This window comes from Salvia splendens, chromosome 9 (genome assembly GCF_004379255.2).
Source record: "Salvia splendens isolate huo1 chromosome 9, SspV2, whole genome shotgun sequence".
Classification (NCBI taxonomy): domain Eukaryota; kingdom Viridiplantae; phylum Streptophyta; class Magnoliopsida; order Lamiales; family Lamiaceae; genus Salvia; species Salvia splendens.
This window is the reverse complement of record NC_056040.1, coordinates 8,671,470-8,694,527: the sequence shown is the minus strand read 5'-3', so window position 1 is coordinate 8,694,527 and position 23,058 is coordinate 8,671,470. Positions and strand designations below refer to the sequence as shown.

Here is a 23,058-nt window from a genome sequence, read left to right as displayed (position 1 = left end):
GAAAAAAATTGAAAATTTTTGAATTTTTTTTTTCAAATTTTGACATCGGATCATATACAAGTGAGATCTCGTTAGGATCCTTATGAAATTATCTTTAATTTGATATATGTTGTGCGAAAAAATAATTTAAATTGAAAAAGTTATGCGTTTTAAAGTTGTGAGATATTTTTCAAAAGTTAGTTATAATTAATTTGTTGTGAATTGACCTTAATACCCTTATTGACGTTATTTTATCGTATTGACATTTCGGGACTGATAATCTAGACCCTTAATTTGAATATCTAATGACTATTATTTAATTATAGTTAACAATTAAGTATTAAGTTAATAATATAACAATTCAGATTCCCAGTGAGCACAACTGAAATTATAAAACAATTTAAATTCAACCGAAGGCTGTAATAAATGAGTTGACCAAGCCAAACACCCACGGGCTGGTTGATGTCGAGCCTGGTTCGAGGCTCGAGAGCTCGTTAACTAAACATTCGAGTTTTGAATAGACTTTTTTTCTGGGTTGAATTTTAAATAGCTCACGAATGGCTTGATTTAGTTACAGCCTTAGTTTGGGGGTTAAACGACAGATCAAACGAAAGAAAACAACAAAATCACATCCTATAATACATTTTCTTCATTAGCATATGAAAGATTAATCCCATGAATGAGACAGCAACATAAGAGGGAACTCTGCAACATCATGTCTCCCATCTTTCACACTCCAATTCTGCCTAAATCGAGATGTTAGAAGCTTCTGCTACCAGCAACTTGTTTCAACATTTTGGCAAGATCATACGTCTTGAACTCTTTGCCATAACATAAGCTAATATCAAGGGGCGTACTCCCATCCTGCAGTTGAACATCCGATCAACAGTGGAGTCGAACAGCAACACCAAATTATAGAATTTACTAACATTTTAAACTTAATCCGCTGTTGATCAAAAGCTTCTTACATAAGAAAGATCCCTAACATTACCTTGTTCCTCCTGTTTATGTCAGCGCCATTAACTAACAAGATCTTCGCTATGTATCTGTTTCTCGTCTGCATTGCCACATGCAATGGTGTCCATCCTTCCTGCAAAGAACAAATTTTATCTACCATATAGGAGTATGGTATATCATTCAAAAGGTTAAAGCAGGGAGACGCTCACGTTATCAGCGACGTTCACATCAACCTTGTACTTCATCAACAGTTTCACAGTTTGCATCGCCCCTACTTGAACAGCATAATGGAGGGGAGTAACACCGTCCTGTGCAAGATCCGAAAAAATGCCCAATAATCCTTGAAACCATCCAGGAATGAAATACGATCATATATAACCACACACACAGTTGTATACCTGATCTCGTGCTTCAGGATTTGCTCCTTTCCTCAAGAGATGACTAATGACGGCCTCTCTCTTTCCAATGACTGCCAGATGCAGCGCAGTCGACCCACCCTGTCCAACCAAGTTCGTTTAAAAAATTGCACGAACCAAGCAAGAACTGGAATGGAAACACATGTACCTTATCAACTAGCTCGATATCATATCCATTCTCGAGGAGACCATCCATAAATTTTATCTGTCCAGCTAGAGCAAAGGTATGGAAAGGCTTCCATTTCTCCTGTACCAACACAACTTGATCAAGATGAGCCAATAATAAAAAAGAAACCAATATACCAATTCTCATCTAACACAAATGCAAACAAATCATAGCTACATAGCAACTCAATCTACCGTTGACAATATATCTAGGTTAGGAGTTTTGTTCTGCTCCAAAATTGCTATTTCCTCCGGCCTCAACATGTGCTCAACATCTGCATTTCACAAAAAAGCAAGAAATTGAGTTCTTTTCCTCGTTTGTAACAAACATTAGCAGAAAAACAAAAAGCAATGCAGTACTCTGAATCACAGACCTCTAACAAGACTTTCCTCGTACTGTTTCATAGACAATGCTTCAGCATTGCTAACAACACCCTTATCATTCCCATTGTTCTCCCAATCACTCCTATAATCCTCCTCTGCTTCCTTGTCTTCTTCTTCTTCCTCGTAATCATCCTCGAACTCACTGTCATCACTCCCATTGTCGGGGTCTTCCCACAACCCTTCTGCAGCAGCCCTCGCCTGTCTTTTCGAACTCATGAGCGTGAGACGAATAGGAAAACGGTTGTTCCCTTTACTCGAGCACGTGACCGCGCCACAATCACTGAAGCGGCCATTAGAAGAGCGCAATGCCACTCTGGCTGCAACGTCCCATTGTTGCTGAGGACAAAGGACTAGCGCATTGCTCAAGGAAACCATCATTTTATGACACTAGTATTGATTCTTCACCTGCTACAATACTTTTTTTTGTGGAAGAGTGGAACGAGTTCGTTTCTGCATTTTGTCGAATAAGTGGCGTGCAATATTCAAGATAAATGTATATTGGAGATGTACCTTAATGGGGAATGATTTCTGACTTCGGGAGAAGATAATTAAGAATGAATATGGAAGAATTCCGTAGTAATGGAGTGGAATCAGGTGGCAAATGGAATTGCTCCGGCGGCAGTGTGACTGTGTAAGGCTCTGTTGAACGCCGCTCTTTTTTCTATCCAAAGTTCCAAACTAGCGGTCCGGCCAAGATTATTTCTACTGATAATTTATTGCTCCTATTTAAATTTATAAGATTTAAAAAAAAACCATACAACTTCATAGTAGTAACTTTCAAATTAAAAAATTAAATTAATATTGAACCAGGGGAAATCAATTGCTTGTAAAAATTGAGAAAAATTGAAAATGAATAAAATGTATTTAATGCAAAAAAATTGAAAATCTGAAATTTTTTTCCAGTTGATTTTCTAGTTTTGTAAAAAAAATCTTAAAAATTTAAAACATAGTTATAAAATATACTACTATATCTTAATGTTAATCTTTTATCTTTGTGGCTAAATATTTTTCTTACTATGAAGCAACTATCTTGACACGTTAACACATGCATTTTAAATCCCACTATCAAAATCAATCTAGCTTGCTTTGCTAGACGTTTGATGACAGGTCTATCTTTGATATAAGTACGTAACTCCATGTCTTGCTCCCAATTACAAATTTAAACATCCCATATTTCATACTCATTTATCCAATGCCATAGTCGCACTACTCTCAACTTTCATTTCACATTTTAATCATCTTGTATCTAAAGTCACACAAACTTATTCCTTGTGCATTTTCAATGAAGCTCAATCATAAAACAAAATGTATCCTCCACAAAATCACAGAATAAGAAAGCAAAAAATAGGAATCAAGATCCCAACTTACATACTCATTTAAATTGAATACTACATATATATATATATATATAAATAATTCCAAAATACTGTTTAACCTTGGCTATCATACAATTGAAAGAATCATATCTATACCTCTGCTAACACTATCCATAAAATCCAATTGAAAACTGAAGCTTACACTTACCACTTATTCAGAACTGGACTATCATCTATAAGCATCATTACACATAAAAAAGAAGAAAAAGAACATAACAGTTATTACATTCTAGGATTCAACTAACCTGCTCTCCAATCAAATCCAGCCCAACAACCAAGAAAGACATCCCTTGAAACAGCAAGTAATAGAAATGAATACCATGAGCAGACAACAAACTCCTTGCTGCTGCAGTCAGCAGAAGGCAAGCAAGTGCAAGCTCCTTCCTATAAATCCTGTTCCTCTTCCTCACTACCGGCGCCCTGTGCTCGTTCAGTTTCTCCAGCATCTCTAGGCCGGATTCAGACAGCCTCCGCTGGATCTTCTCCTCGCCCTGATTCTTGGATTCCCTCTCAGCCAGGCTTATTAGGTCCGACTCTGATGCCCTCCCGGTTTTCTTTGTCACCACCCATTCGTAGGCGCTTCCAAGCTGGAATAGGCCAGAGATCATGGCATTGAACTTTGTGACTGACATAGTGTTCTCGAAGAGTAGGTATGGCACGAGGAAGGGGAAGGATTTGGGCGCGGGTAAGATGTTGAGGATCGACAAGACAATGGGGACGTAGCATATCACCCAGGCCGGCAGCTCAGCTTCGGGTATGAACATGGTTAGTGGCAAAATGATGCAGAAGAGTGTGAATGAGTAGAAGGGAAGCACAAGCTTCCTTAGCAGAAAGAATAGGAAGATCAAATTCGCCTTCTTCCAACCCGATATCTACAAGAATGCAAAACTTATTACTAGTTATTACACCAGTCTTGATTGTTGAAGGTATTGAATTATTCTATTACAAGATATATAGATTACCTTGGAAGTTAAGATTGCAGGGAGGCATAGCCTGAAGAGCTGCATTGGGCCGGAATGCCAGCGATGCTGCTGCTTCTTGTAGGCTTCGTACGACTCTGGCAGCTCACAGAGCACCCTAACGTCGTTGAGGAATATGAATTTCCATCCGTGCAAGTGAGCACGGACAGCTATGTCCATGTCCTCGACTGTTGTCCGTTCAAGCCAGCCACCGGAGTCCTCCAAGGCCTTGATCCTCCACACCCCGGCAGTCCCATTGAACCCGAAGAAATTCAGGAAATGGCCATTCACTTGCTGCTCCACCTCAAAATGGAAGCATAGGTTTATGTTCTGAAGCCTAGTCAGCAGATTCTCGTCCTTGTTCACGAATGACCAACGCGCCTGAACAAGGCCTAAATCCGGCCTCCCCTGAAACAACGCATAAACAGATAAACAACACAACTTTGTACAAGAAAACATCAGAATCTTGATCATTACCTTAAAATGTGGTAGTGTTAGTTGAAGGAAGTCAGGATTAGGCTGGAAGTCTGCATCAAATATGACCACAAATTCGTAGTCTTTAACATAGTCGCAGGCCATGGCGGATTTGAGGTTGCCTGCTTTGTAACCTGTCCGAATAAACCGATGTCTGTAAACTATATTCACTCCTTTCTCCTTCCACGCCACGACTTCATCCCTTATCAGATGCTGCAAGAGCTCATCGTCTGAATCATCCAAGACTTGGACAAGAAACCGATCCTTGGGCCAATCAAGCTGGCAAGCAGCACCAATTGATTGCTCATACACCTTCAAAATCCAACAAGAAAACATTAAACAGTCACATTCAAAAGCAAAAGATAATCACATTTACCTCTCTTGCATATCAACTCACCTCTTTCTCATTGCACATAGGAATCTGAACAAGAACCATGGGATAAAAACTCATCCCATCATCCTCAACATCACCACAATCATCCCTTTCCAAAACAGGCCTCAGTTTCATGAACTTAATCCAAAACCATCCCAAGCACTGCACGAGGCGATCCAACGACTGGATCATGAAGAGGACAACACAGAATCTAGAAAGAGCAGCAATGAAAGGAGCAAGATAGTCAGTTCTTGAGATCATCCAAGACATGTAGCACCACTGCACAAGGCTCTCAACCTCCCATGGATGATAAACATTCACCAAACTCAAATCCCAATTCTTGAAATAGGCAAAAGTCTCCACCACAAGGGCTATCAATGAGAGAGCAAGGAATGCTTTGATGAACATGTACAATCTGCCTCTGTACCTCGGATCCTCCGGATCAGAGGAGGCTACACGCTTCTTGATCGACCGGAGAGCTGCCCACGTGCTCGTTGCTGCCCATGGAATGCAAGCCAGAAGCCTCTGCAGCTTCAGCAGAATCACCCAAGTGAACTGCTTGGGGCTTGCAGCTTTCTGCTTCTCATGAAATCTTGCTGATTCCGGATTTTGCTCATTCATCTTGATGAGAGAGATGTTGTCGGGCCGATCAAGTGTGACTACCACACTACTTGGTGCCATTGCTGATGATCATGTAGAAACCATACTAGTTATGGAGTATGGTGTGTGTTCAAGGGAATCAGTTACACACACACAAAGAGAGAAATGTGTTAATGGCTGCGAGAAGTAGTAGTAATACAAAAGTGGAGAATCAGCATGAGTGGTGAGAGGATTAATAAAAAAGGGGATTTGACATGAAGAGTGATGGAATGAAAAGAGTTGAGAGAAGATTGTACAATCAAAGTGAAACAAAAAAGTGTGTTTCTTTAAACCATATTTAACAACCGGTTTCTTTCCATAGGTGCTAAGAAAGCACACCACTCATTATTGTGTCGGTGAGATATGAACTCGCCTTTATCCTCTCACTGTCTCTTCAATCTTAATGCATTAGAATGTATTCAGTCCCAAATGTAAATTAACTGAACCTCTAATTAAGATGTTAGTTATGATTTAAAAAAATTAACTTGTTATTTTTAAAATTTTAATTAAAAATGTAATTAGTTACAATTAGAACTTAAGTAGATATTAATGCACCCGTATCCACTAAAGTATGCGTATGTAATTCAATTGCTAATTATGGTGAGTATAATAGTAAGTAATGATTTTCTTGTACAGAAGAAAAAGTAAGTAAAATACAAAGAATACGATTTTATTAATCACAGCTCATAATAAAAACATTGTACCCCCTATGTTGTGAAGTCAACATCAACATGGAGTAATGAGTTAGATATCATAAGAAGTTGCAAAAATGAAATAATTCAAAAATATGTGATGTAGTATTGTAGTTAATCGCATTAACAAACAAAGATGCCAAGATCCGCTAAACTCACAAGTTTGCTCATGTGATTCGATTCTCAATTTTTTCCTTTTTTACCAACAAACATAAAAAATGGAGTAAATCAAATCGATGTGAACTTCATAGTTATTTTACAAAGTAGTATACGAATTGTGTCGTATATTGATGATGATATGTACATGGTCTAGTACGGCCAAAATCTTGGGAACTAGTCTAATCAAATCTCAGAAAGCTTAATAAAACATAGTATCACAATGGTTTGGTGTTGGATTTAAATAACATGTATTTACAAATGTATTTTTACTCTACTATTTCCTACTTTACTAATTATAAATTAAAATCTATACCGTCTTCAAAATCTTTAATTTTAAGGAATGTAGAGAACGCTTTTTTATATGAGGGAAATAAAATTTAGTTTTTATAAAATGATAATAATTACCTCTATGTACATTATTTAAAGTTGATCAAATTTTAATTTGCAATGTACTCCATTACGTATATAAATATATGTATTTCAATCGATTCTAATTATATGACTAAGTTTGGTTTACTTCCAAAATTATGCTGACACGACATGTTATATCACGTTATCAAATTCACGTAGCCAGACTCATTTAGTTTTGTCAGTGATAGCAAGTGAAAATATTTAAATGATTTTTCAGGCGGCCATGCATGTGAATCTTAATTTGGATATAACTGAATTTGATCGTAATATACTACAGAAATTTTTTGCACATAATTTTTTCTAATGGCCGAATCCATTAGAAAAGTATAACACCTTTAATTATTCGATAATGTACTTAATTAATATAAAAAGTAAATAATCATAATAGTTTCATCTTAGTAGAGTTTGTCGTTTCGCATAGAGTATAATAGAACATGATTAATTCATGAGTGAATTTAGTACCGACTCACAACCATTAATGTGGTTCACCTTTATAAGGAAAAGAAACCATGAAGAAATTTATTGGAACTGATGGATTTTGTCGTCACAAGCGTAAATATTGAACCCAATCATCGCTTCGTACCCATTAGCTAGATTAGATGATGTTATGTTTTTTTCAAAAGAAAAAAAAAACAGTTTAAAAAAAAGAAGAGAACTTTTTTGTAAAAAGAAATCAGAAGATAAAAGGCATATAAGTGATGTGAGTTTTAAATTACACTACTACATTGATTCAGCTAATTACAATGGCATTTTTGTAAGTGGCTGAAACATATGTTTTATATGATCATTTACGTAGTATATATTTATTCATGCTCAATTTGAGACCCCCCCCCCCCTCCCCAATAAATAAATGTATTCATTGTTTTTATTTAAGTAAATATTAAGCGCCTTTTTTCTGGTTGAAATTAAGTGATAACTTTACAGTCAAACAAGAACACATATATTTATAACAACTATACATATGTGTCCATGCTATTTATTTCTCGTTGGATTAATCTCCTCGACACCATTTATTCATTTTTTTAAGTGGGAAAAATAATTCAAAAATTAGTATAATTAGGTCTTTGGTTCTAGGCTTCTAGCTATAAATTAAGGGCACCCGCAATGGGGCACCCGATGGCACGCCCAATGACGTCCATCGTCCTCGGGCACGGACGATGGTACGCATTTTACTTAAAAAAATGTGTTTGCTGAGGATCAAACCTGGGTCTATTGCTTGGAAGGCAATAATCCAAACCGTTGGACTACAAACAATAGTTGAGATATCTTGAAAACTAAATTGTTTTATACATTTATTAAGATGATAATGTGATAAAAAATGATAATTTATGATTAAAAAGTAGAATTCGGTGAAACGAGAATTTGCTTCTTCGAGTTATTAAGATGATTATGTTGTGTGATTGAAATGAAGGTTTTTTTATAAATGTATTAATTTTTATAAATGTATTAATTTTTAATTCGTATTGTAATTTTTTAATTTTTATAAATGTATTAATTTTTAATCAATGCAATCTTCGCCGGTTTTTAGTTACTCGTTGTGTTTTTTAATTAGTTTGCATTACATATTTGAAAACATTTAAATTAATTAACAAAATAATAGTAAACATATAGGGCGCGCCTTAGGGCGCCACATTACAGGTGGGGGTAGGAGGATAAAACTGATGACGTGGCGCGCCATAGGGCGCCTCATTGCTAATGGCCTAAATGCTTACATCTACTTCTCTAATAGAAGATATTAATACGCTAGCTATAATACTGTCCCTAAATTAAGTAATTACATAGAAAGACATTAAAATTCTTAAATAAGAATGATATGTCGATTACAATCTATGAGCATCTTATAAGAGTATCATTGAAATATTATTTTTAATAATTATTTATTTTTCCTTCTGTTTTCAAAGAGTTTAAATTAATATGTCCAGTTTTAATTTTAGGTAATTATCAATTAGATTATTATATTTGATAAGTTTTACTATATAACTCATTTTACTCACATTTAATAATGAAACTAATACTATAAGTAAGCTTAACCTTTACTATGTGTAAAATTTTACATTTGTCATTGGCGGACGGGGAAGTATTAAAAGGAGAAATAAATTCTTACGTGAATAGATATATAGTATCGATTTTATTAACCATTAGAATTATTAGAAAATTGGACTGTTTTGGATAATAGAAAATAGAAAGGGAATGGGGCAACCATAGTGCACCCTATCAACCAAGCAATATCTAGCCCACGACCTTACCATACAACACACGCATATGTATAGGGAACATGTCCCATGTGAAGACCTGGCCCCCCAACTCTTATTATCTATCTCTACACAATAATTCCTCAAATTTCAACATTCTCTACTTATAATCAAGATAATAAATTAAACCAAAAGATAAAATCAAGATAAACAAGACATGTTCACATGTATATCATGTTAATAGTCTTGACGAAACTTATATTGATATCTGACATTTCCTAATTTTAAAATGACACCAATGGGACCTCATGTTATGCAAATGGACATGCATAGTAAAATCTGACCATTGTCAGATTTAAATTTAGACAAACCATCACTTGCCATAATTGGTTGAAAAGCTACTGTGCACTTATCATTATAAATGTATGTGCAAATTAAAATTTTACTATACTGAATATCATGAAAACTTCGTAGGTTCAGTTCGTCGTGTAGAGTTACATCATAGACATTCCACATGAATACTTAAAGCACAATCAAATCATGATGCCAAGTTTCTCGTTCCAAGAATAATTATTTGAAAAATGGCAACATTAAATATATCGCATCGTTTTATATATCGACATGATAAGATCATACACGCACTCGGTCCATGCAATAAGGATATGCTCACATGAGCTCAATTTCGATTATATTGATGCAATACTATAATGTCACGACAATATATATACAACTCTTAATTCAAATACAAATAATAAATAGTAATATAAATAAGTTTAGTAGTATTATAACTACACATTTAGAAATTGGACATGAATACCAAGACAAAATTAAATTATTGTAGACGTCACCAACTCGTATCTTTATCATGTGTCGGGCACAAACATGATAAGTGATAAAACAAGATAAAGATTGTGCGTGTTACGTGTATGCATCGTGTCAAAAATTGTTACTCATACAACATACAAGAATTAATATTGTAAGTTTTCAGCCCAAACAAGAATCACGTTCACAAAATAAATCCAAGGAGTAAGAGTAGTAACTAGTAAGTAAGCAAATAAATGATTGACACTTGATAGTTATTAGAAGAAACAAAGAGAAGGTGAAAGTAGCGACATGAAATTTCACATCAGACCGACAACACACACGACAGAAATATTGATCGCAAAATTAACCATAAATTACATCAAACATTCGACCCCACCGAAATTCCCTACAATAAATGTAAATGACAAATATGAAACTGCAGTGATGTAAGAGATCAAATGGTCTAGTCTTTTCCTTTTGGCCCTCATAGGCCATATAGCTCTAGTGGCGTCAACCTTCATTTTGCCAAATAATTAATGGAGCTGCAATTCAATCCAAACAAATACTCTCTTTTTGTAACGTCTAATTATGGAGTATATTTTAAATGACGTTTTGGATTTTAATATTATAATTGGCCCTAGTTAATCCTCCTACTTTACGTCTTTTTAATTTTTTTTAATATATTTTTACCAAATAGTGATTGTTTCGTTAAGGATAAATAGTCTTTAATTCAGATTAATTTGGGTACAGTTATTTTTTTCAAATTTATATTGTGAATGTGATAAGTTTAAATTCGAGAACTTGATTGTTAGACCATTAAACAACAAATGGGCTATAGATTAATTCCATACAAATCAATAATGGAATTTCAAACTCAACCTATAAATGGGCTATAGATTAATTCCAAATAAATCCATATCTGAATCTCTATATACTTAAAAACTATGGATGTCCTATAACATCTGTAATAATGGAGTGCTCATTTCAGTTGGAAGAAGCTCGGCTAGAAAGGAGTTCGGTAAGCTCGGCTTACCGAGCTGGAACTAGCCTGGAACTAGCCGAGAAGAAGAAGGCAGAAGTCGGTAAGCTCAGCGGTAAGGAAGCTCGGTAAGGAAGCTCGGTAAGGAAGCTCGGCGTTGAGCTGGAATGAGCCGAGAAGGAAGAGTTCGGTTGTAAGCCGAGAAGGAGTTCGGTTGTAAGCCGAGGAAGGAGTTCGGTCTTGAACCGAGGAAGGAGTTCGGTCTTGAACCGAGAAGGAAGAAGCAATCTAGCCGAACTAGCCGTTGGAGCAGCAGTTAGTTAGCTGAGATGTAGCGGTTATTCTTCTTGCTTTCTTGATTCTTCTTGTAGTTAGTTAGTAGCAGTTGCTACTTGATGATAGAGCTTTAAATAGCTCACCGTGTATGTAGTTTAGAGTAGAGTTTAATCAATAAAGAGTTTTCCAGTTTTCTCTCCAAGATTATCATCTTCAATACTCAAAGTGTGAGTGTGTGTGTTTTCTGCATTGTGTGATCTCATACAACAGTGAGTGTGTGTGTGATCTTATTGAGTGTGTGAAAGCCTTGTGTGTGCGAATCCTAACAAGTGGCGCCGTCTGTGGGAAAGGGATATTGAAGCTGATTTGCAGAGGATCAAACGGTTTCAGAGATGGCAGCAAGGCTTGATGCAGAAAAGTTCACAGGCAAGAATGATTATGGCCTGTGGAAGATGAAGATGAAGGCGGTTTTAATTCAACAAGGCTTGGCGGCAGTTCTTGCAAAACCAGAGGAGAAAGGAAAGGCTCCAGTGCTTGATGAAAAAGCTCAGGCAAAGATGGAGGAAATGCAGCTCAAGGCACATTCTGCAGTGATTCTGTGCCTTGGAGATAAGGTCTTGAGGGAAGTTCAAGAAGCCAAGACTGCGGTGGAGATCTTGGACAAGTTAGATGAAGTTTACTTGGCCAAATCCTTGGCTAACCGGCTGTACCTCAAGAAGAGGCTGTATGCCTATAGTTTTTCTGGAGATAGGTCCATCATTGAGCAGCTAGAGGAGTTCAACAAGATCATTGATGACCTGGGATCTGTTGATGTCAAGATCTCAGATGAGGATAAGGCCATTCTCACATTGAATGCCTTGCCTAGCTCGTATGACCAGCTAAGTGATGCAATTATCTATGGAAGAGATAAACCTATCACCTATGCAGAAGTCTATTCAGCCTTGATGGCCAAAGAACTCCAGAAGACAGCCAACAGAGGCTCTGCAAGCTCCAATGTTCAAGCTGCAGAGGCCTTGAATGTGAAGAAGTTCAAGAAGCAGAACTTCAAGAAGAAGTTTGAGGGCCCTAAACCCTCAAGTTCTGATGCTCAGAAGGAAACCAGAGCTTGCTATTGGTGCAAGAAACCTGGACATTTGAAGAAAGATTGTCATGCATGGAAGAGAAAGATGGCCTCTGAGGGACACAATCAATCTGATTGTGTGGAGAGTGCTGATCCCCCGGCTCAACTCATGAATATCAGTGATAGTGGGGTCAGTCATAGGTGGATAATGGACTCGGGGTGCAGCTTCCATATGTGCCCCAATAGAAGCTGGTTTCATGATCTTCAAGAAGCATCGGGTACGGTTGTTCTTGGTAATAATCACATTTGTCAGATCAAAGGAATAGGGAAGGTAAAGCTAAGCCTACAAGATGGCTCTATAAAGATCCTAACTGGGGTGAGGTATATTCCAGAAGTAAAGAGGAACCTCATCTCATTGGGAATGCTGGAACAGAAAGGGTTCACCATATTGATGAGTCAAGGAAAATTGTTTGTGAAATCTGGAGATGCAGTGATGATGGAGGCTGACAGAGAGCATATTCTCTATTATCTGAAGGCTAAGGCTGTTGATGGAGAAAGCAATGCAGTGTCAGATGATTCCATAATGCTATGGCACAAGAGATTGGGCCACCCAGCTGAAGGAAGCTTGAAAGAACTCATCAAGAAGGGTCTGATCTCTGGAGATTTCAACAAGATGGACCCCTGTGAGCAATGTATACTTGGAAAGGCTAAGAAGGCACCCTATCCTACAGGTATTCACTCTTCTACAGCCCCTTTAGACTACATACATAGTGATCTTTGGGGCCTTCACCGGTGTGTTCAATTGGTGGAGGAAAGTATTATCTAGCTATCATTGATGACTATACAAGGAAGTTGTGGGTATATATTCTTAAAGAAAAATCTGAAACACTCACAAAGTTCAAAATATGGTGTAAGGAGGTTGAGCTAGAGAAGGGTAGAAGTGTTAAATGCTTAAGGACAGACAATGGCCTAGAGTTCTTGTCTGCTGAGTTTGATCTGTTTTGTAAAGAGAAGGGTATGAAGAGGCACCGGACTGTTCCTGGTAATCCTCAGCAAAATGGTGTTGTGGAAAGGATGAATAGAACAATCCTAGAGAGGGTGAGGTGCCTACTTCTTGGGTCTGGTTTGAGCAGCAGATTCTGGGGTGAGGCTGTGTATACAGCAGCCTATCTCATCAATAAATGCCCATCTACTGCCCTGAAATCTGAAACTCCTGATTACATGTGGTATGGAGCTCATAGTGACTACTCAAAATACAAGGTGTTTGGGTGTGTGGCCTATGCTCATGCTAGGCAAAGTAAGCTTGAAGCTAGGGCTCTGAAATGTATCTTGCTGGGGTATCAGAGGGGTGTTAAGGGGTATAGGCTCTGGTGTATTGAGCCCGGTAAGCAGAAGGTCTTGGTGAGTAGGGATGTGGTGTTCTTGGAGGATCAGATGCCATACCTGAAAGATAAGCTGGACTCCAGTGAAGATGAGGGTGATTTCTTCAAGGTGGAGCCTGTGGGGGTTGGCCTAGGAGCAAGTGGAGTTATTGACTCAGGGAGTGAGTCTGATTCAGATAAAGAAGAGGCTCCAACTCAGGGCAACCAGGCTGGTGAGTCTATATCAGACTCTATCAGAGACTATCAGCTTGCAAGGGACAGAGTTAGAAGAGAAACAAGGCCACCAACAAAGTTCTCTGATGTTGTGTATTATGCTCTGTGTGCAGCTGAAAGTATTGATGGTGCAGATCCACTCACATATAAAGAAGCTATGCAGAGCAAAGATAGAGAAAGATGGATTGAAGCCATGAATGAGGAAATAGAGTCTTTACTCAAGAACAAAACATGGATTTTGGTGGACAAATCCAAGCTGAATACAGATGAAAGGAGCAAGCACATAGACATAAAGTTGCATTTCATTAGAGATGAGATTGAAAAGGGGAGAGTGAAGGTGATTAAGATTAACACCTTGCACAATCCGGCTGACATGCTAACAAAGTCTCTAGGTAGAGACAAGTTTGATCATTGCAAGAAATTGATCAATGTTTGTGCAAGAACTGAGATGAGCCCTCAGGTGGAGAACATCATTCTTACTTCTTTCAATCTACAAATTAAAGGTGTGTCCGCAAAACATGTATGATATTCACTTATCAATTTAATTGCAGTTTGTCTCGGTCTTGTTTTTTTATGCTTTTGGCTGTGTCTTGTTCTTTTTGGTTGGACTTCTTTTTGCGGTATGTGGTTTTCTACTCTCTATGCTTTCTGCTTTGGTCCTTGTCTGTTTTGCGAGAAGTGTAGGGTGTTTGTGGCCGACCTACTTTTCTTAGTTTTCATCTGGTTTGAGCCTTTGGTTTTTAATACTTTTAGCTCACCACCGTTTCTTGGCTTGAGCACGGTTCATATTTAATTAAAAAAAAAAGAACATGTAGATTTTACTAAGTGTAGCATTTCAAGAAGAAGCTTGATCGTTTCTGATAAAAAAAACACATACATCACCCCAAGTATAACATCTCAACAAGAACAATTATCGTTTATAACGCATAAACATCACCAAGAACTTGGATCGTTTATGATGAAAACATCAGAAAATACAAAGCACACTGATGGGGTACGTACTAAACAAGCCCAATAGCAGTGACGGCCCATCAGCCCAAAGCCCAAGGAAGAGTATCAGTTCGGCATTACCAAAGAGTTCGGCCCCAGCCTACAGCTCGGTAAAAGCCAACCAATCAGTTCGGCATTACCAAAGAGTTCGGCTCCAGCCTACAGCTCGGTAAAAGCCGACCAATCAAGCTCTACTCTCAGATCGGCAAAAGCTGCTCGGCAATAGTTCAGAAGTTCGGTCTCAGTATTCGACCGAACTGGAAGATAGTCAACTCATGCAGGATCACATGCAAGATAGTGGATCAAGCACAGAGATAGTGGACTCATGCAGGATCTCATGCAGGATAGTGGACCCATGCAGGATCTCCATGACCTCCACGACATTCACAACCATCATTAGTGGTGATGCAAGCCACGATCTTAGTTCAATGTATAAATAGAACTCAGATCAGATAAAGAAGGGTTAAGTTCTCTAGAGATGAAATATCAAATAGCAAGTCTGTATTGTAAGCTGTAGAAAACAGATCAAGCAATACAACTCTGCCCTCTTTTCTTCCCGTGGACGTAGATTTACCTCAGTAAATCGAACCACGTAAATCTCTGTGTCGTGATCTGTATTTTCCTGCATTCATCACCATCAAAAATTCGCCCAACCATCACTGGCGCCGTCTGTGGGAAACAGAGAACCAAATTTGTGATAAAGCGAATTTTTGACCCTTTTTCCACCCCAAAAAAATGCATACCAGATCACATACTACCCGTAATACCGTTCGTGAAAACCATGAGGAAGCTAGTCCAGCCCGCAGGTCCGGAAAACAGCCTCGGGAGACATCTACTTCCAGTTTTCACGATGAAGGAACAAGCCGCTCAAAAGGTCCACACACCGAGTCTTCCCAGCAGCCTGATTTGAATGAGGCTGTCAAGTTGTTTTTGGCCGAGAAGCAGGAAGAGTTCTTAATTTTCCTGCAAAAGGGCCAAAAGCCGAAGACGAAAACGGTGGATTCTCCCTCCTCATCCAGACATGAAAGTCACTACCGCAGTAGTGCCGTGTCTTCCAGGAAGAAGAATCCTCAACCCCGACATGTTCCTGTTCCTCCTCGGTACCGGAATCACAGGAGAACTCCATCTCCTCCATACCGAAGAGATGTCGGGTTCGCCATGTACGGAGCATTGAAGACTCCGTTCTCGGACGATATCACCCGAACTTCCTTGCCACAGAACTACCGAACTCCGTCGATGACTTATGATGGGTTAGTGGATCCTCATGACTTTCTGGGACGCTATCAGTATAACATGGCAAACCAAGGTCTCAATGAGGTCCATATGTGCAAGCTGTTTCCCGAGCTGCTTATCGGGAATGCAAGAAGGTGGTTCGATAGCCTCCCCCAAGGCAGCATTAGATCTTACCGAGATCTAATGGATGCTTTCCACAGGAGGTTCTTTCAGAAAGCGGAAGCCCGAATCACTTCGGCTCAGCTGCTTTCTACACGTCAAGGTCGCGACGAAAAGATCAGCGACTTTATGACGAGGTTCCACAAGGAATGCCTACAAGTAGATTATCTCAATGATCTACTTGTCATTTCGGCATTCCAAAATGGAATCCTGCCCGGAGCTCTCTACAGAAAGCTCGTGGAATGCAGTCCGCAAACAGCTCAACAGATGTGGGACATTGCGGACCAGTTTTCTCGTGCCGATGAGGCAGACCGTCGAAAACGGTCTTTAGACAGCTCATCTAGAGAAGACAAAAAGAAGCCCGATCATAGCGATCAGAGGCTTCCTCGCCGAACTCCTTCCCCACTAAAGGAGGGATAGCGGTCATCCGAGGTGATCAAATAAGAGCAAGAGTGTTTGCAGATTGCGCTTAAAAGTGCCGAGCAATCAGATCGGCACCATCAAGCATAGCAATCACAGCAGCCGGAGTCAGAGGCAGGCGAAATGACCGAAGTCACACCAGAGCCGAACTCGATGGTGTACGGCACTGAAGCCGTGATTCCTGTTGAGAACGGCGTACCCAATCCCCGAACTCTAAATTTCTCCTCAGAACTGAATGATGACGGACTGAGAGCCGAACTAGATCGTGCCGAAGAAAGAAGAGAATTGGCCTGCATAAAAGCAGCCAAGTACAAGGAGCAAGTAGCCCGGTATTATAACCAAAGGGTGAAAAAGCTGCAATTTCAAGTGGGAGATCTCGTCTTGAGAAACAACGAAGTAAGCCGAGCAGAAAAGCTGGGCAAACTCGAACCCACATGGGAAGGTCCATATCGGGTGTCAGAAGTCCTCGGCAAAGGGTCTTATAAATTGACTCACATGTCAGGAGAACAAGCACCCCGAACATGGTACGTTTCCAACCTCAAGAAGTTCCATTTGTAAGAGACAGTCCGGTCAGTCAGTCTTGTGTCTAGTTCGGTCCTAGGGGTATGTGCTTTCTTTGTTTTTTACTTGTGTTTCATGTTTGTCTATGTGCGTTTTGTTTGTCTATGTGCGTTTTGTTTGTCTATGTGCGTTTTGTCTGTCTATGTGCGTGTCGTCTCTTACAAATGTTATTGAGGTATCTTGTTCTTCAAAGGCTGATCCCCTTTTTAGAACATATATAAGCCAACGATTGTGAGTCCAAGCTTCTAAGGAGGATACAAGACCACAATTCAGCTTAAAAAACAAGCAGTTCGTCTGAAACGAACTGCAACAATAAGCCAACGATTGTGAGTCCAAGCTTCTAAGAAGGATACAAGACCACAATTCAGCTTAAAAAACAAGCAGTTCGTCTGAAACGAACTGCAACAATAAGCCAACGATTGTGAGTCCAAGCTTCTAAGGAGGATACAAGACCACAATTCGGCTTAAGAAACAAGCAGTTCGTCTGAAACGAACTGCAACAAAGGGAAAGTCCGATCCACGCGATAAAACTCGCCGAATTAGGACAAGGGAAAGTCCGATCCAAGCGATAAAACTCGCCAAATTAGGACACAAGCTTAGTCCGGTCAAAGAAATTTACTTCATAAGACCAAAGACGAGTCCGGTCAAAGAAGTTTACTTCATAAAGACCAAAGACGAGTCCGGTCAAAGAAGTTTATTTCATAAAGACCGAGGATCAAGTCCGGTCAAAGAAGTTTACTTCATAAGACCGAGGACAAGTACGATGAAATTATTTCGCTGAGCTGTTAATACGCAGTGTTAGAAGCGAAATGAAAATTTCATTTATTAAATCTTGTTCGGCATACAACTCCGCTACCCTACAAAATGGCGTTACGCTATTACAAAGGACTATTCTACTGTCCAGGGTTGCTAAAGTTGAGCCACCTATTCACAAAATCCCCATGAAGCCGAGTTCGGGCGTTCCGGGCAGCTGAAGAATAAGCAGGTTGACGAGATGCTCTGATCGACCTGCCGCCTCTTCCCTGAGCCCGAGAAGCTCTAGCACCTCGGCGGCGAAGAGTCTCTTCACGAATCATTTGCCGATCTTGCTCACTCATAGTCACCGCTCCTCTGCTAACTTCAGTTCGTCTTCGACTTGACGTCTCCGGTTGTTCCTGAGTTCGTTGCTGACTTGGAGTAGGATTTTGAGCAAGTGAATCAGAAGTTTGAGCTGGAGTGCGAGCATCTGTTGGCGGGAAATGCCTAAGGAATCTCTCGATTGAAGGACGCCGGGAAAGAATGATGTCGTACCGAGAAGCATAGCGCCGCAATGAATTCACGACTTGTTGGCAAACCGAGCTCTCCAGCGCATTGTTCCTCCGGAGTACATGATATTCCTCCCACAGTTCGTCAACTCTTTCCTGAACTTCAGAGATGGTCATTCCCCCGCGCCTGCAGATGAAATCCTCATACGCAGTCCTCTCAGCGACGGCGGTATTCAGCTCGGCCTCCAGATCTTTCTTTTCGGACTCTAAGTCCTTATTGTCGGCCTCCAGCTTCACTGAACGAGCCAAGAGTTCGTCATTCTTCACCTGGTCAGCTATGGCTCTTTTCTCAGCTTCGTCTAAAGCCGAAGAGTACAGCCGCTTCCAGTGAAGTACCTCCAGCTCCTTAAGAGTTCAGAATATAGAGCAGCTATGTCAGTTCGGCATTTCAGATTACTGAGCAGGTAGTAAACCACAACAGGAGTAAAAGAGAGTACGAAAGGCTATACGAAGACATAAGAGCAGAAAGAAGAATTTTTTCATTCATAAGAAAAAAATTTTTCTACACAAGGGCTTCAAGGCCGTTTTACAAGAAGGAAGAAACTAAACTAAGAGAAGGGAGACGAAATCATACTCCGCCAGCTTCGTCTCCGCCTTCTCGGTGAGGTTCAGCTTCCTTCTCCTTGTCTGCTTCAGCTTCAGCCTCGGCCTCCCTGCTCTCCCCAGCCTGCTCGGCGCCACCGTAGCCGATCTGCTGCGCCTCCTGCTCGGCCTGCTCATCGCCGGTCTGCCGCTCATGCTGCTCGGTATCACCCTCTCCATGGAAAATTGGAGCGGGTGAAACTGACCCTATGGAGGCAAAGATAGCCTCCATGTTCTCATCGCGGTCAGCTCGGCAACTACGAACTTGGTCTGCAGAAAGCAGGACCGAGGACGAAGCAAGCTCCTCAAGCACCGGCAGACTCTGAAGCCGAGCTGCTATCTCTCGGCCGTACAGCGGCAGGATGACTTCGGGACCCTGCTCGGCTTTATCGGTCATCAGTTTCAGCAGATCACCGACAAAGGCCGAAAATTGGTTGCTCAGAAAGAGTTTCTCCGCGAAAGCACGGAGAGCCTCTCCTTGGGCAACCACGGCGGCAGCATCCCTACGTTTCGTCTGCTCTCGCTGGATGACGAGCTGGTTTTTGGCAAACTGAGCTTCATCCTGGGCCGAAATCCTAGCAGCTCTGGCTTTCTCAAAGTTTGCCTCAGCCTGCTCGGCCCGGTGACAAGCAGCCGCCAACTTCCTCTGCATCTCAGCATAGTCGTTGGACGCTTTGGAGAGTTCGACGGCGACGAGCTTGGAGAGCATATCGTTCCTCTGAAAATGGAAAAAAGCAAAAAGTCAACAGAGGGGCTACAAAAAATACAGAGAAAAAAAGCAAGGCCAGAAAATCAAGAAGAAAGTTCACCTCGGCGAAGTCCGTGGGCCATAAAAATGGCTCACAGATATGCTCCGAAGGAGGCGCCAAGACCACGTCTTTCTCTGGCGCTCTTGGGGGTTTCTGAATCCTCCCCTTCCTACTTGCCGAAGTCGACTCCGGCTTCTTTGGATCCGAAGAGGTCTTTTGCCTCTTCGGATTCTTCTCGGCATCAGGCGCCGAGCTGGTAGCCTTCTCTTTCTCCGGCTCCTTAAGCTCGGAGGATTTGCGGCTAATCTTATTCAGCATGTACACTGCCAAAAAGCAAGAAAACAAGGTTAGTTTTCGTCGTCAAGGCAGTAATGCATAAAAAAGAATTCCTCACCCTCAGTCTCTTCGTCCGAAGACGAGGAGTCGAACACGAAGTCGCCCTTGACGAGCTCAGACTCCAGGTACTGCTTCCTAATCATAGGAATCTTATTGAGCTCGGCCTCGAGCTCGTCCAACGGTTCTACCCGAGGATGAGGAATAACGGACTTCGGCCCTCTCCAGGAAAAGTCCGAAGCCGAAGTCCTATTATAAAAAAAGAAGCGATTTTGCCATTTCGGCCATTTGGTTTTGCAGAAGGCCCTAAAGGGCTGTAAAGGGATCAAGTAAAACCAAGATCCCTTCCTCTTAAACTGGAAGAAATTAAGGATTGCCCTCAGAGACAGATCCTTATCTAGCCTACGCAGTTCGGCAGCAAAGGCCGATAAGTGCCTCCAAGAGTTCGGAGTCACCTGACCTAAAGGGAGTTGAAAAAAATCTAGCAGCTCTACAAAGGCAGGGGGAAGAGGGAAACGAAGCCCGCATTCCAAGCTGGCTTCATAAACGGTGGCGTAACCCTCCGGCGGCGAGTCAGCCCTATGAAGGTCGTCGGGAATCGCAACCTTCCCCCCAGGAAAAAAATATTTTTCGTGTAAGGATATCACAGTATCCTTACTCAAGATGCTGTGAAAATGCTCTACGGTCCTCTCCCCGGATTCTTTCCGGCTAGAAGACCCCTTACCCCCTTTCCTACCGCTACCTGACTCAGAAGAAGAAGAAGAAGACATGGTTCTTACTCTTTGAAAGTCTGAAGAAATTCTGAAGAAATTCTTGAAAGCGGAAGGAAATTTTTACGCAAAAGAGAGAGAATGCAGAAGAGGCAATAGCAAAAGTGTTCAACTGATGAAGAAAGAACGTATTTATCAGATTCGGAGAAGATTTCAAAATCATCGCACCGTTTCGAATCCCACCTTTTCAGGATTCAACGGCCGGATTTTACTGTCGCATTTAATGCAGTCACACGCAAGGCACGTCCCCTGACGTCAGCCTCCCCCGTACCTTTATCCAGAATGCCGAAGTGACTCGCTTCGCCGAAGTGATTCACTTCGCTTTTCGGGGGGGGTAGTGATGGGGTACGTACTAAACAAGCCCAATAGCAGTGACGGCCCATCAGCCCAAAGCCCAAGGAAGAGTATCAGTTCGGCATTACCAAAGAGTTCGGCCCCAGCCTGCAGCTCGGTAAAAGCCAACCAATCAGTTCGGCATTACCAAAGAGTTCGGCTCCAGCCTACAGCTCGGTAAAAGCCGACCAATCAAGCTCTACTCTCAGATCGGCAAAAGCTGCTCGGCAATAGTTCAGAAGTTCGGTCTCAGTATTCGACCGAACTGGAAGATAGTCAACTCATGCAGGATCACATGCAAGATAGTGGATCAAGCACAGAGATAGTGGACTCATGCAGGATCTCATGCAGGATAGTGGACCCATGCAGGATCTCCATGACCTCCACGACATTCACAACCATCATTAGTGGTGATGCAAGCCACGATTTTAGTTCAATGTATAAATAGAACTCAGATCAGATAAAGAAGGGTTAAGTTCTCTATAGATGAAATATCAAATAGCAAGTCTGTATTGTAAGCTGTAGAAAACAGATCAAGCAATACAACTCTGCCCTCTTTTCTTCCCGTGGACGTAGATTTACCTCAGTAAATCGAACCACATAAATCTCTGTGTCGTGATCTGTATTTTCCTGCATTCATCACCATAAAAAATTCGCCCAACCATCACACACCATACAAAAATGGTTAACAGAGACCAAAACACAGCATGCTCAATCATGGATTTCCACCAAAGCCAGGAAGCCCGTATTCATAATCTCACCCATGAACCTATAGACTTAACAAATAGAACCTCTTGTAGCATGTTCATCTCCAACGGTTCCACGCAAATTCTCTCCTCAGCCCTGACCCCATCCATCATGAAGAACAACATTTCTAGAAACAGAGCATTAATATACTAAGTTACATCAGAAGCAAAGTAACTACACCTAGGAAAAATCACAAGAGACATGGAGAGAAGGGGTGATTTTATCCACAAAATACGTAAGCATCTCTCAAACAAGTTTAAATAAGACTTCACAACGATTCCTACGGCATTTCTTGACTAATTTATGAGATTCATAAAGCCATCAGCCATCCTTACAATCAATCTACAGCCAGTTTTTAGAAGCATTGGAAAATTCATCACAGTCACAGACAGACTGTGTTGTTAGAGCATCCTTAACCCTGGCCCGGATTCAGGCACCAAGTCTCCTCCACGTTATCATTCCCCTAAATTTGAGTCCCAGACCACAACTGCTCTGACCCTGCAGGCCCCAACCCGGGCCACAACTAATAAATTGCACTATTCACAACTTCAACCTATTTTACTCGTAAATGCAATACGTTGAACAATTCAAACCGGGAAAATACATTGTTCAGTAGAAATTAAAATTACAAATCCTAGACAAAGCAAATTAAAAATTCTAGAAAATAAAAATACAAGTCATACTTTTTTTTATAAAAAAAGGATAAAACTAATACTTCTTCATTTGTGCGCGAAGGTAGGCGATCATCTCATGGTGCAACTCGAGATCGAACTCCGACATTGTCGAGGTATCCCTCGATGTCAACTCCGTCAGCTGGCTCATCCGCCAGGTAATACTCATCTCCGACAAAGAGTCTGAGATCTTATCCAGAGACAGATTGGGCGGCGGTGGCTGCATAGCGGAGTAGCTCGCAGTTGCCTTCCCCTTCGCTTTCCTCTTTGCCGTCTTTGTTCCCATCGGACGGCTTTGAGTGCTAGGGGATGAGAA

At 40.8% G+C, this 23,058-nt stretch overlaps 2 protein-coding genes across 3 annotated transcripts; both read right to left on the bottom strand.

Annotated features, from left to right (window-relative positions):
- Positions 1–362: 362 nt before the first annotated feature.
- LOC121749624 (ankyrin repeat domain-containing protein EMB506, chloroplastic-like) lies at positions 363–2,704 on the bottom strand. 2 transcript variants are annotated; one of them, XM_042144206.1, is made up of 8 exons: positions 2,412–2,704; positions 1,892–2,317; positions 1,713–1,792; positions 1,501–1,599; positions 1,335–1,433; positions 1,146–1,244; positions 971–1,069; positions 363–843 (listed from the first exon to the last, which is right to left on the bottom strand). In XM_042144206.1, the coding sequence occupies exons 2-8, from the start codon at positions 2,277–2,279 to the stop codon at positions 739–741; spliced, it is 969 nt and encodes a 322-aa protein (XP_042000140.1). In that variant the 5' UTR covers positions 2,280–2,317; positions 2,412–2,704; the 3' UTR covers positions 363–738. The 2 variants fall into 2 exon arrangements, with proteins under 2 accessions (XP_042000140.1, XP_042000139.1); XM_042144205.1 differs by having other exon boundaries at positions 1,892–2,351; positions 2,412–2,703.
- A 572-nt stretch (positions 2,705–3,276) lies between these two features.
- LOC121748811 (xyloglucan glycosyltransferase 4-like) lies at positions 3,277–5,993 on the bottom strand. Its single transcript, XM_042143343.1, has 4 exons — positions 5,108–5,993; positions 4,714–5,022; positions 4,240–4,644; positions 3,277–4,149 (listed from the first exon to the last, which is right to left on the bottom strand). Exons 1-4 carry the CDS (start codon positions 5,762–5,764, stop codon positions 3,514–3,516), a joined length of 2,007 nt encoding a protein of 668 aa, XP_041999277.1. The 5' UTR covers positions 5,765–5,993; the 3' UTR covers positions 3,277–3,513.
- Positions 5,994–23,058: the final 17,065 nt, after the last annotated feature.

Excerpts from the sequence above, each read along its gene's own strand:
- LOC121749624 (XM_042144206.1), bottom strand. The coding sequence starts at position 2,279 with ATGATGGTTTCCTTGAGCAATGCGCTAGTCCTTTGTCCTCAGCAACAA. Across the intron at positions 1,434-1,500 it reads ATATCGAGCTAGTTGATAAG|GGTGGGTCGACTGCGCTGCA; the intron begins GTACATGTGTTT and ends TTGGTTGGACAG. Across the intron at positions 844-970 it reads ACATAAACAGGAGGAACAAG|GATGGGAGTACGCCCCTTGA; the intron begins GTAATGTTAGGG and ends GTTCAACTGCAG.
- LOC121748811 (XM_042143343.1), bottom strand. The coding sequence starts at position 5,764 with ATGGCACCAAGTAGTGTGGTAGTCACACTTGATCGGCCCGACAACATC. Across the intron at positions 5,023-5,107 it reads CTATGTGCAATGAGAAAGAG|GTGTATGAGCAATCAATTGG; the intron begins GTGAGTTGATAT and ends TGGATTTTGAAG. Across the intron at positions 4,645-4,713 it reads TAACACTACCACATTTTAAG|GGGAGGCCGGATTTAGGCCT; the intron begins GTAATGATCAAG and ends GCGTTGTTTCAG.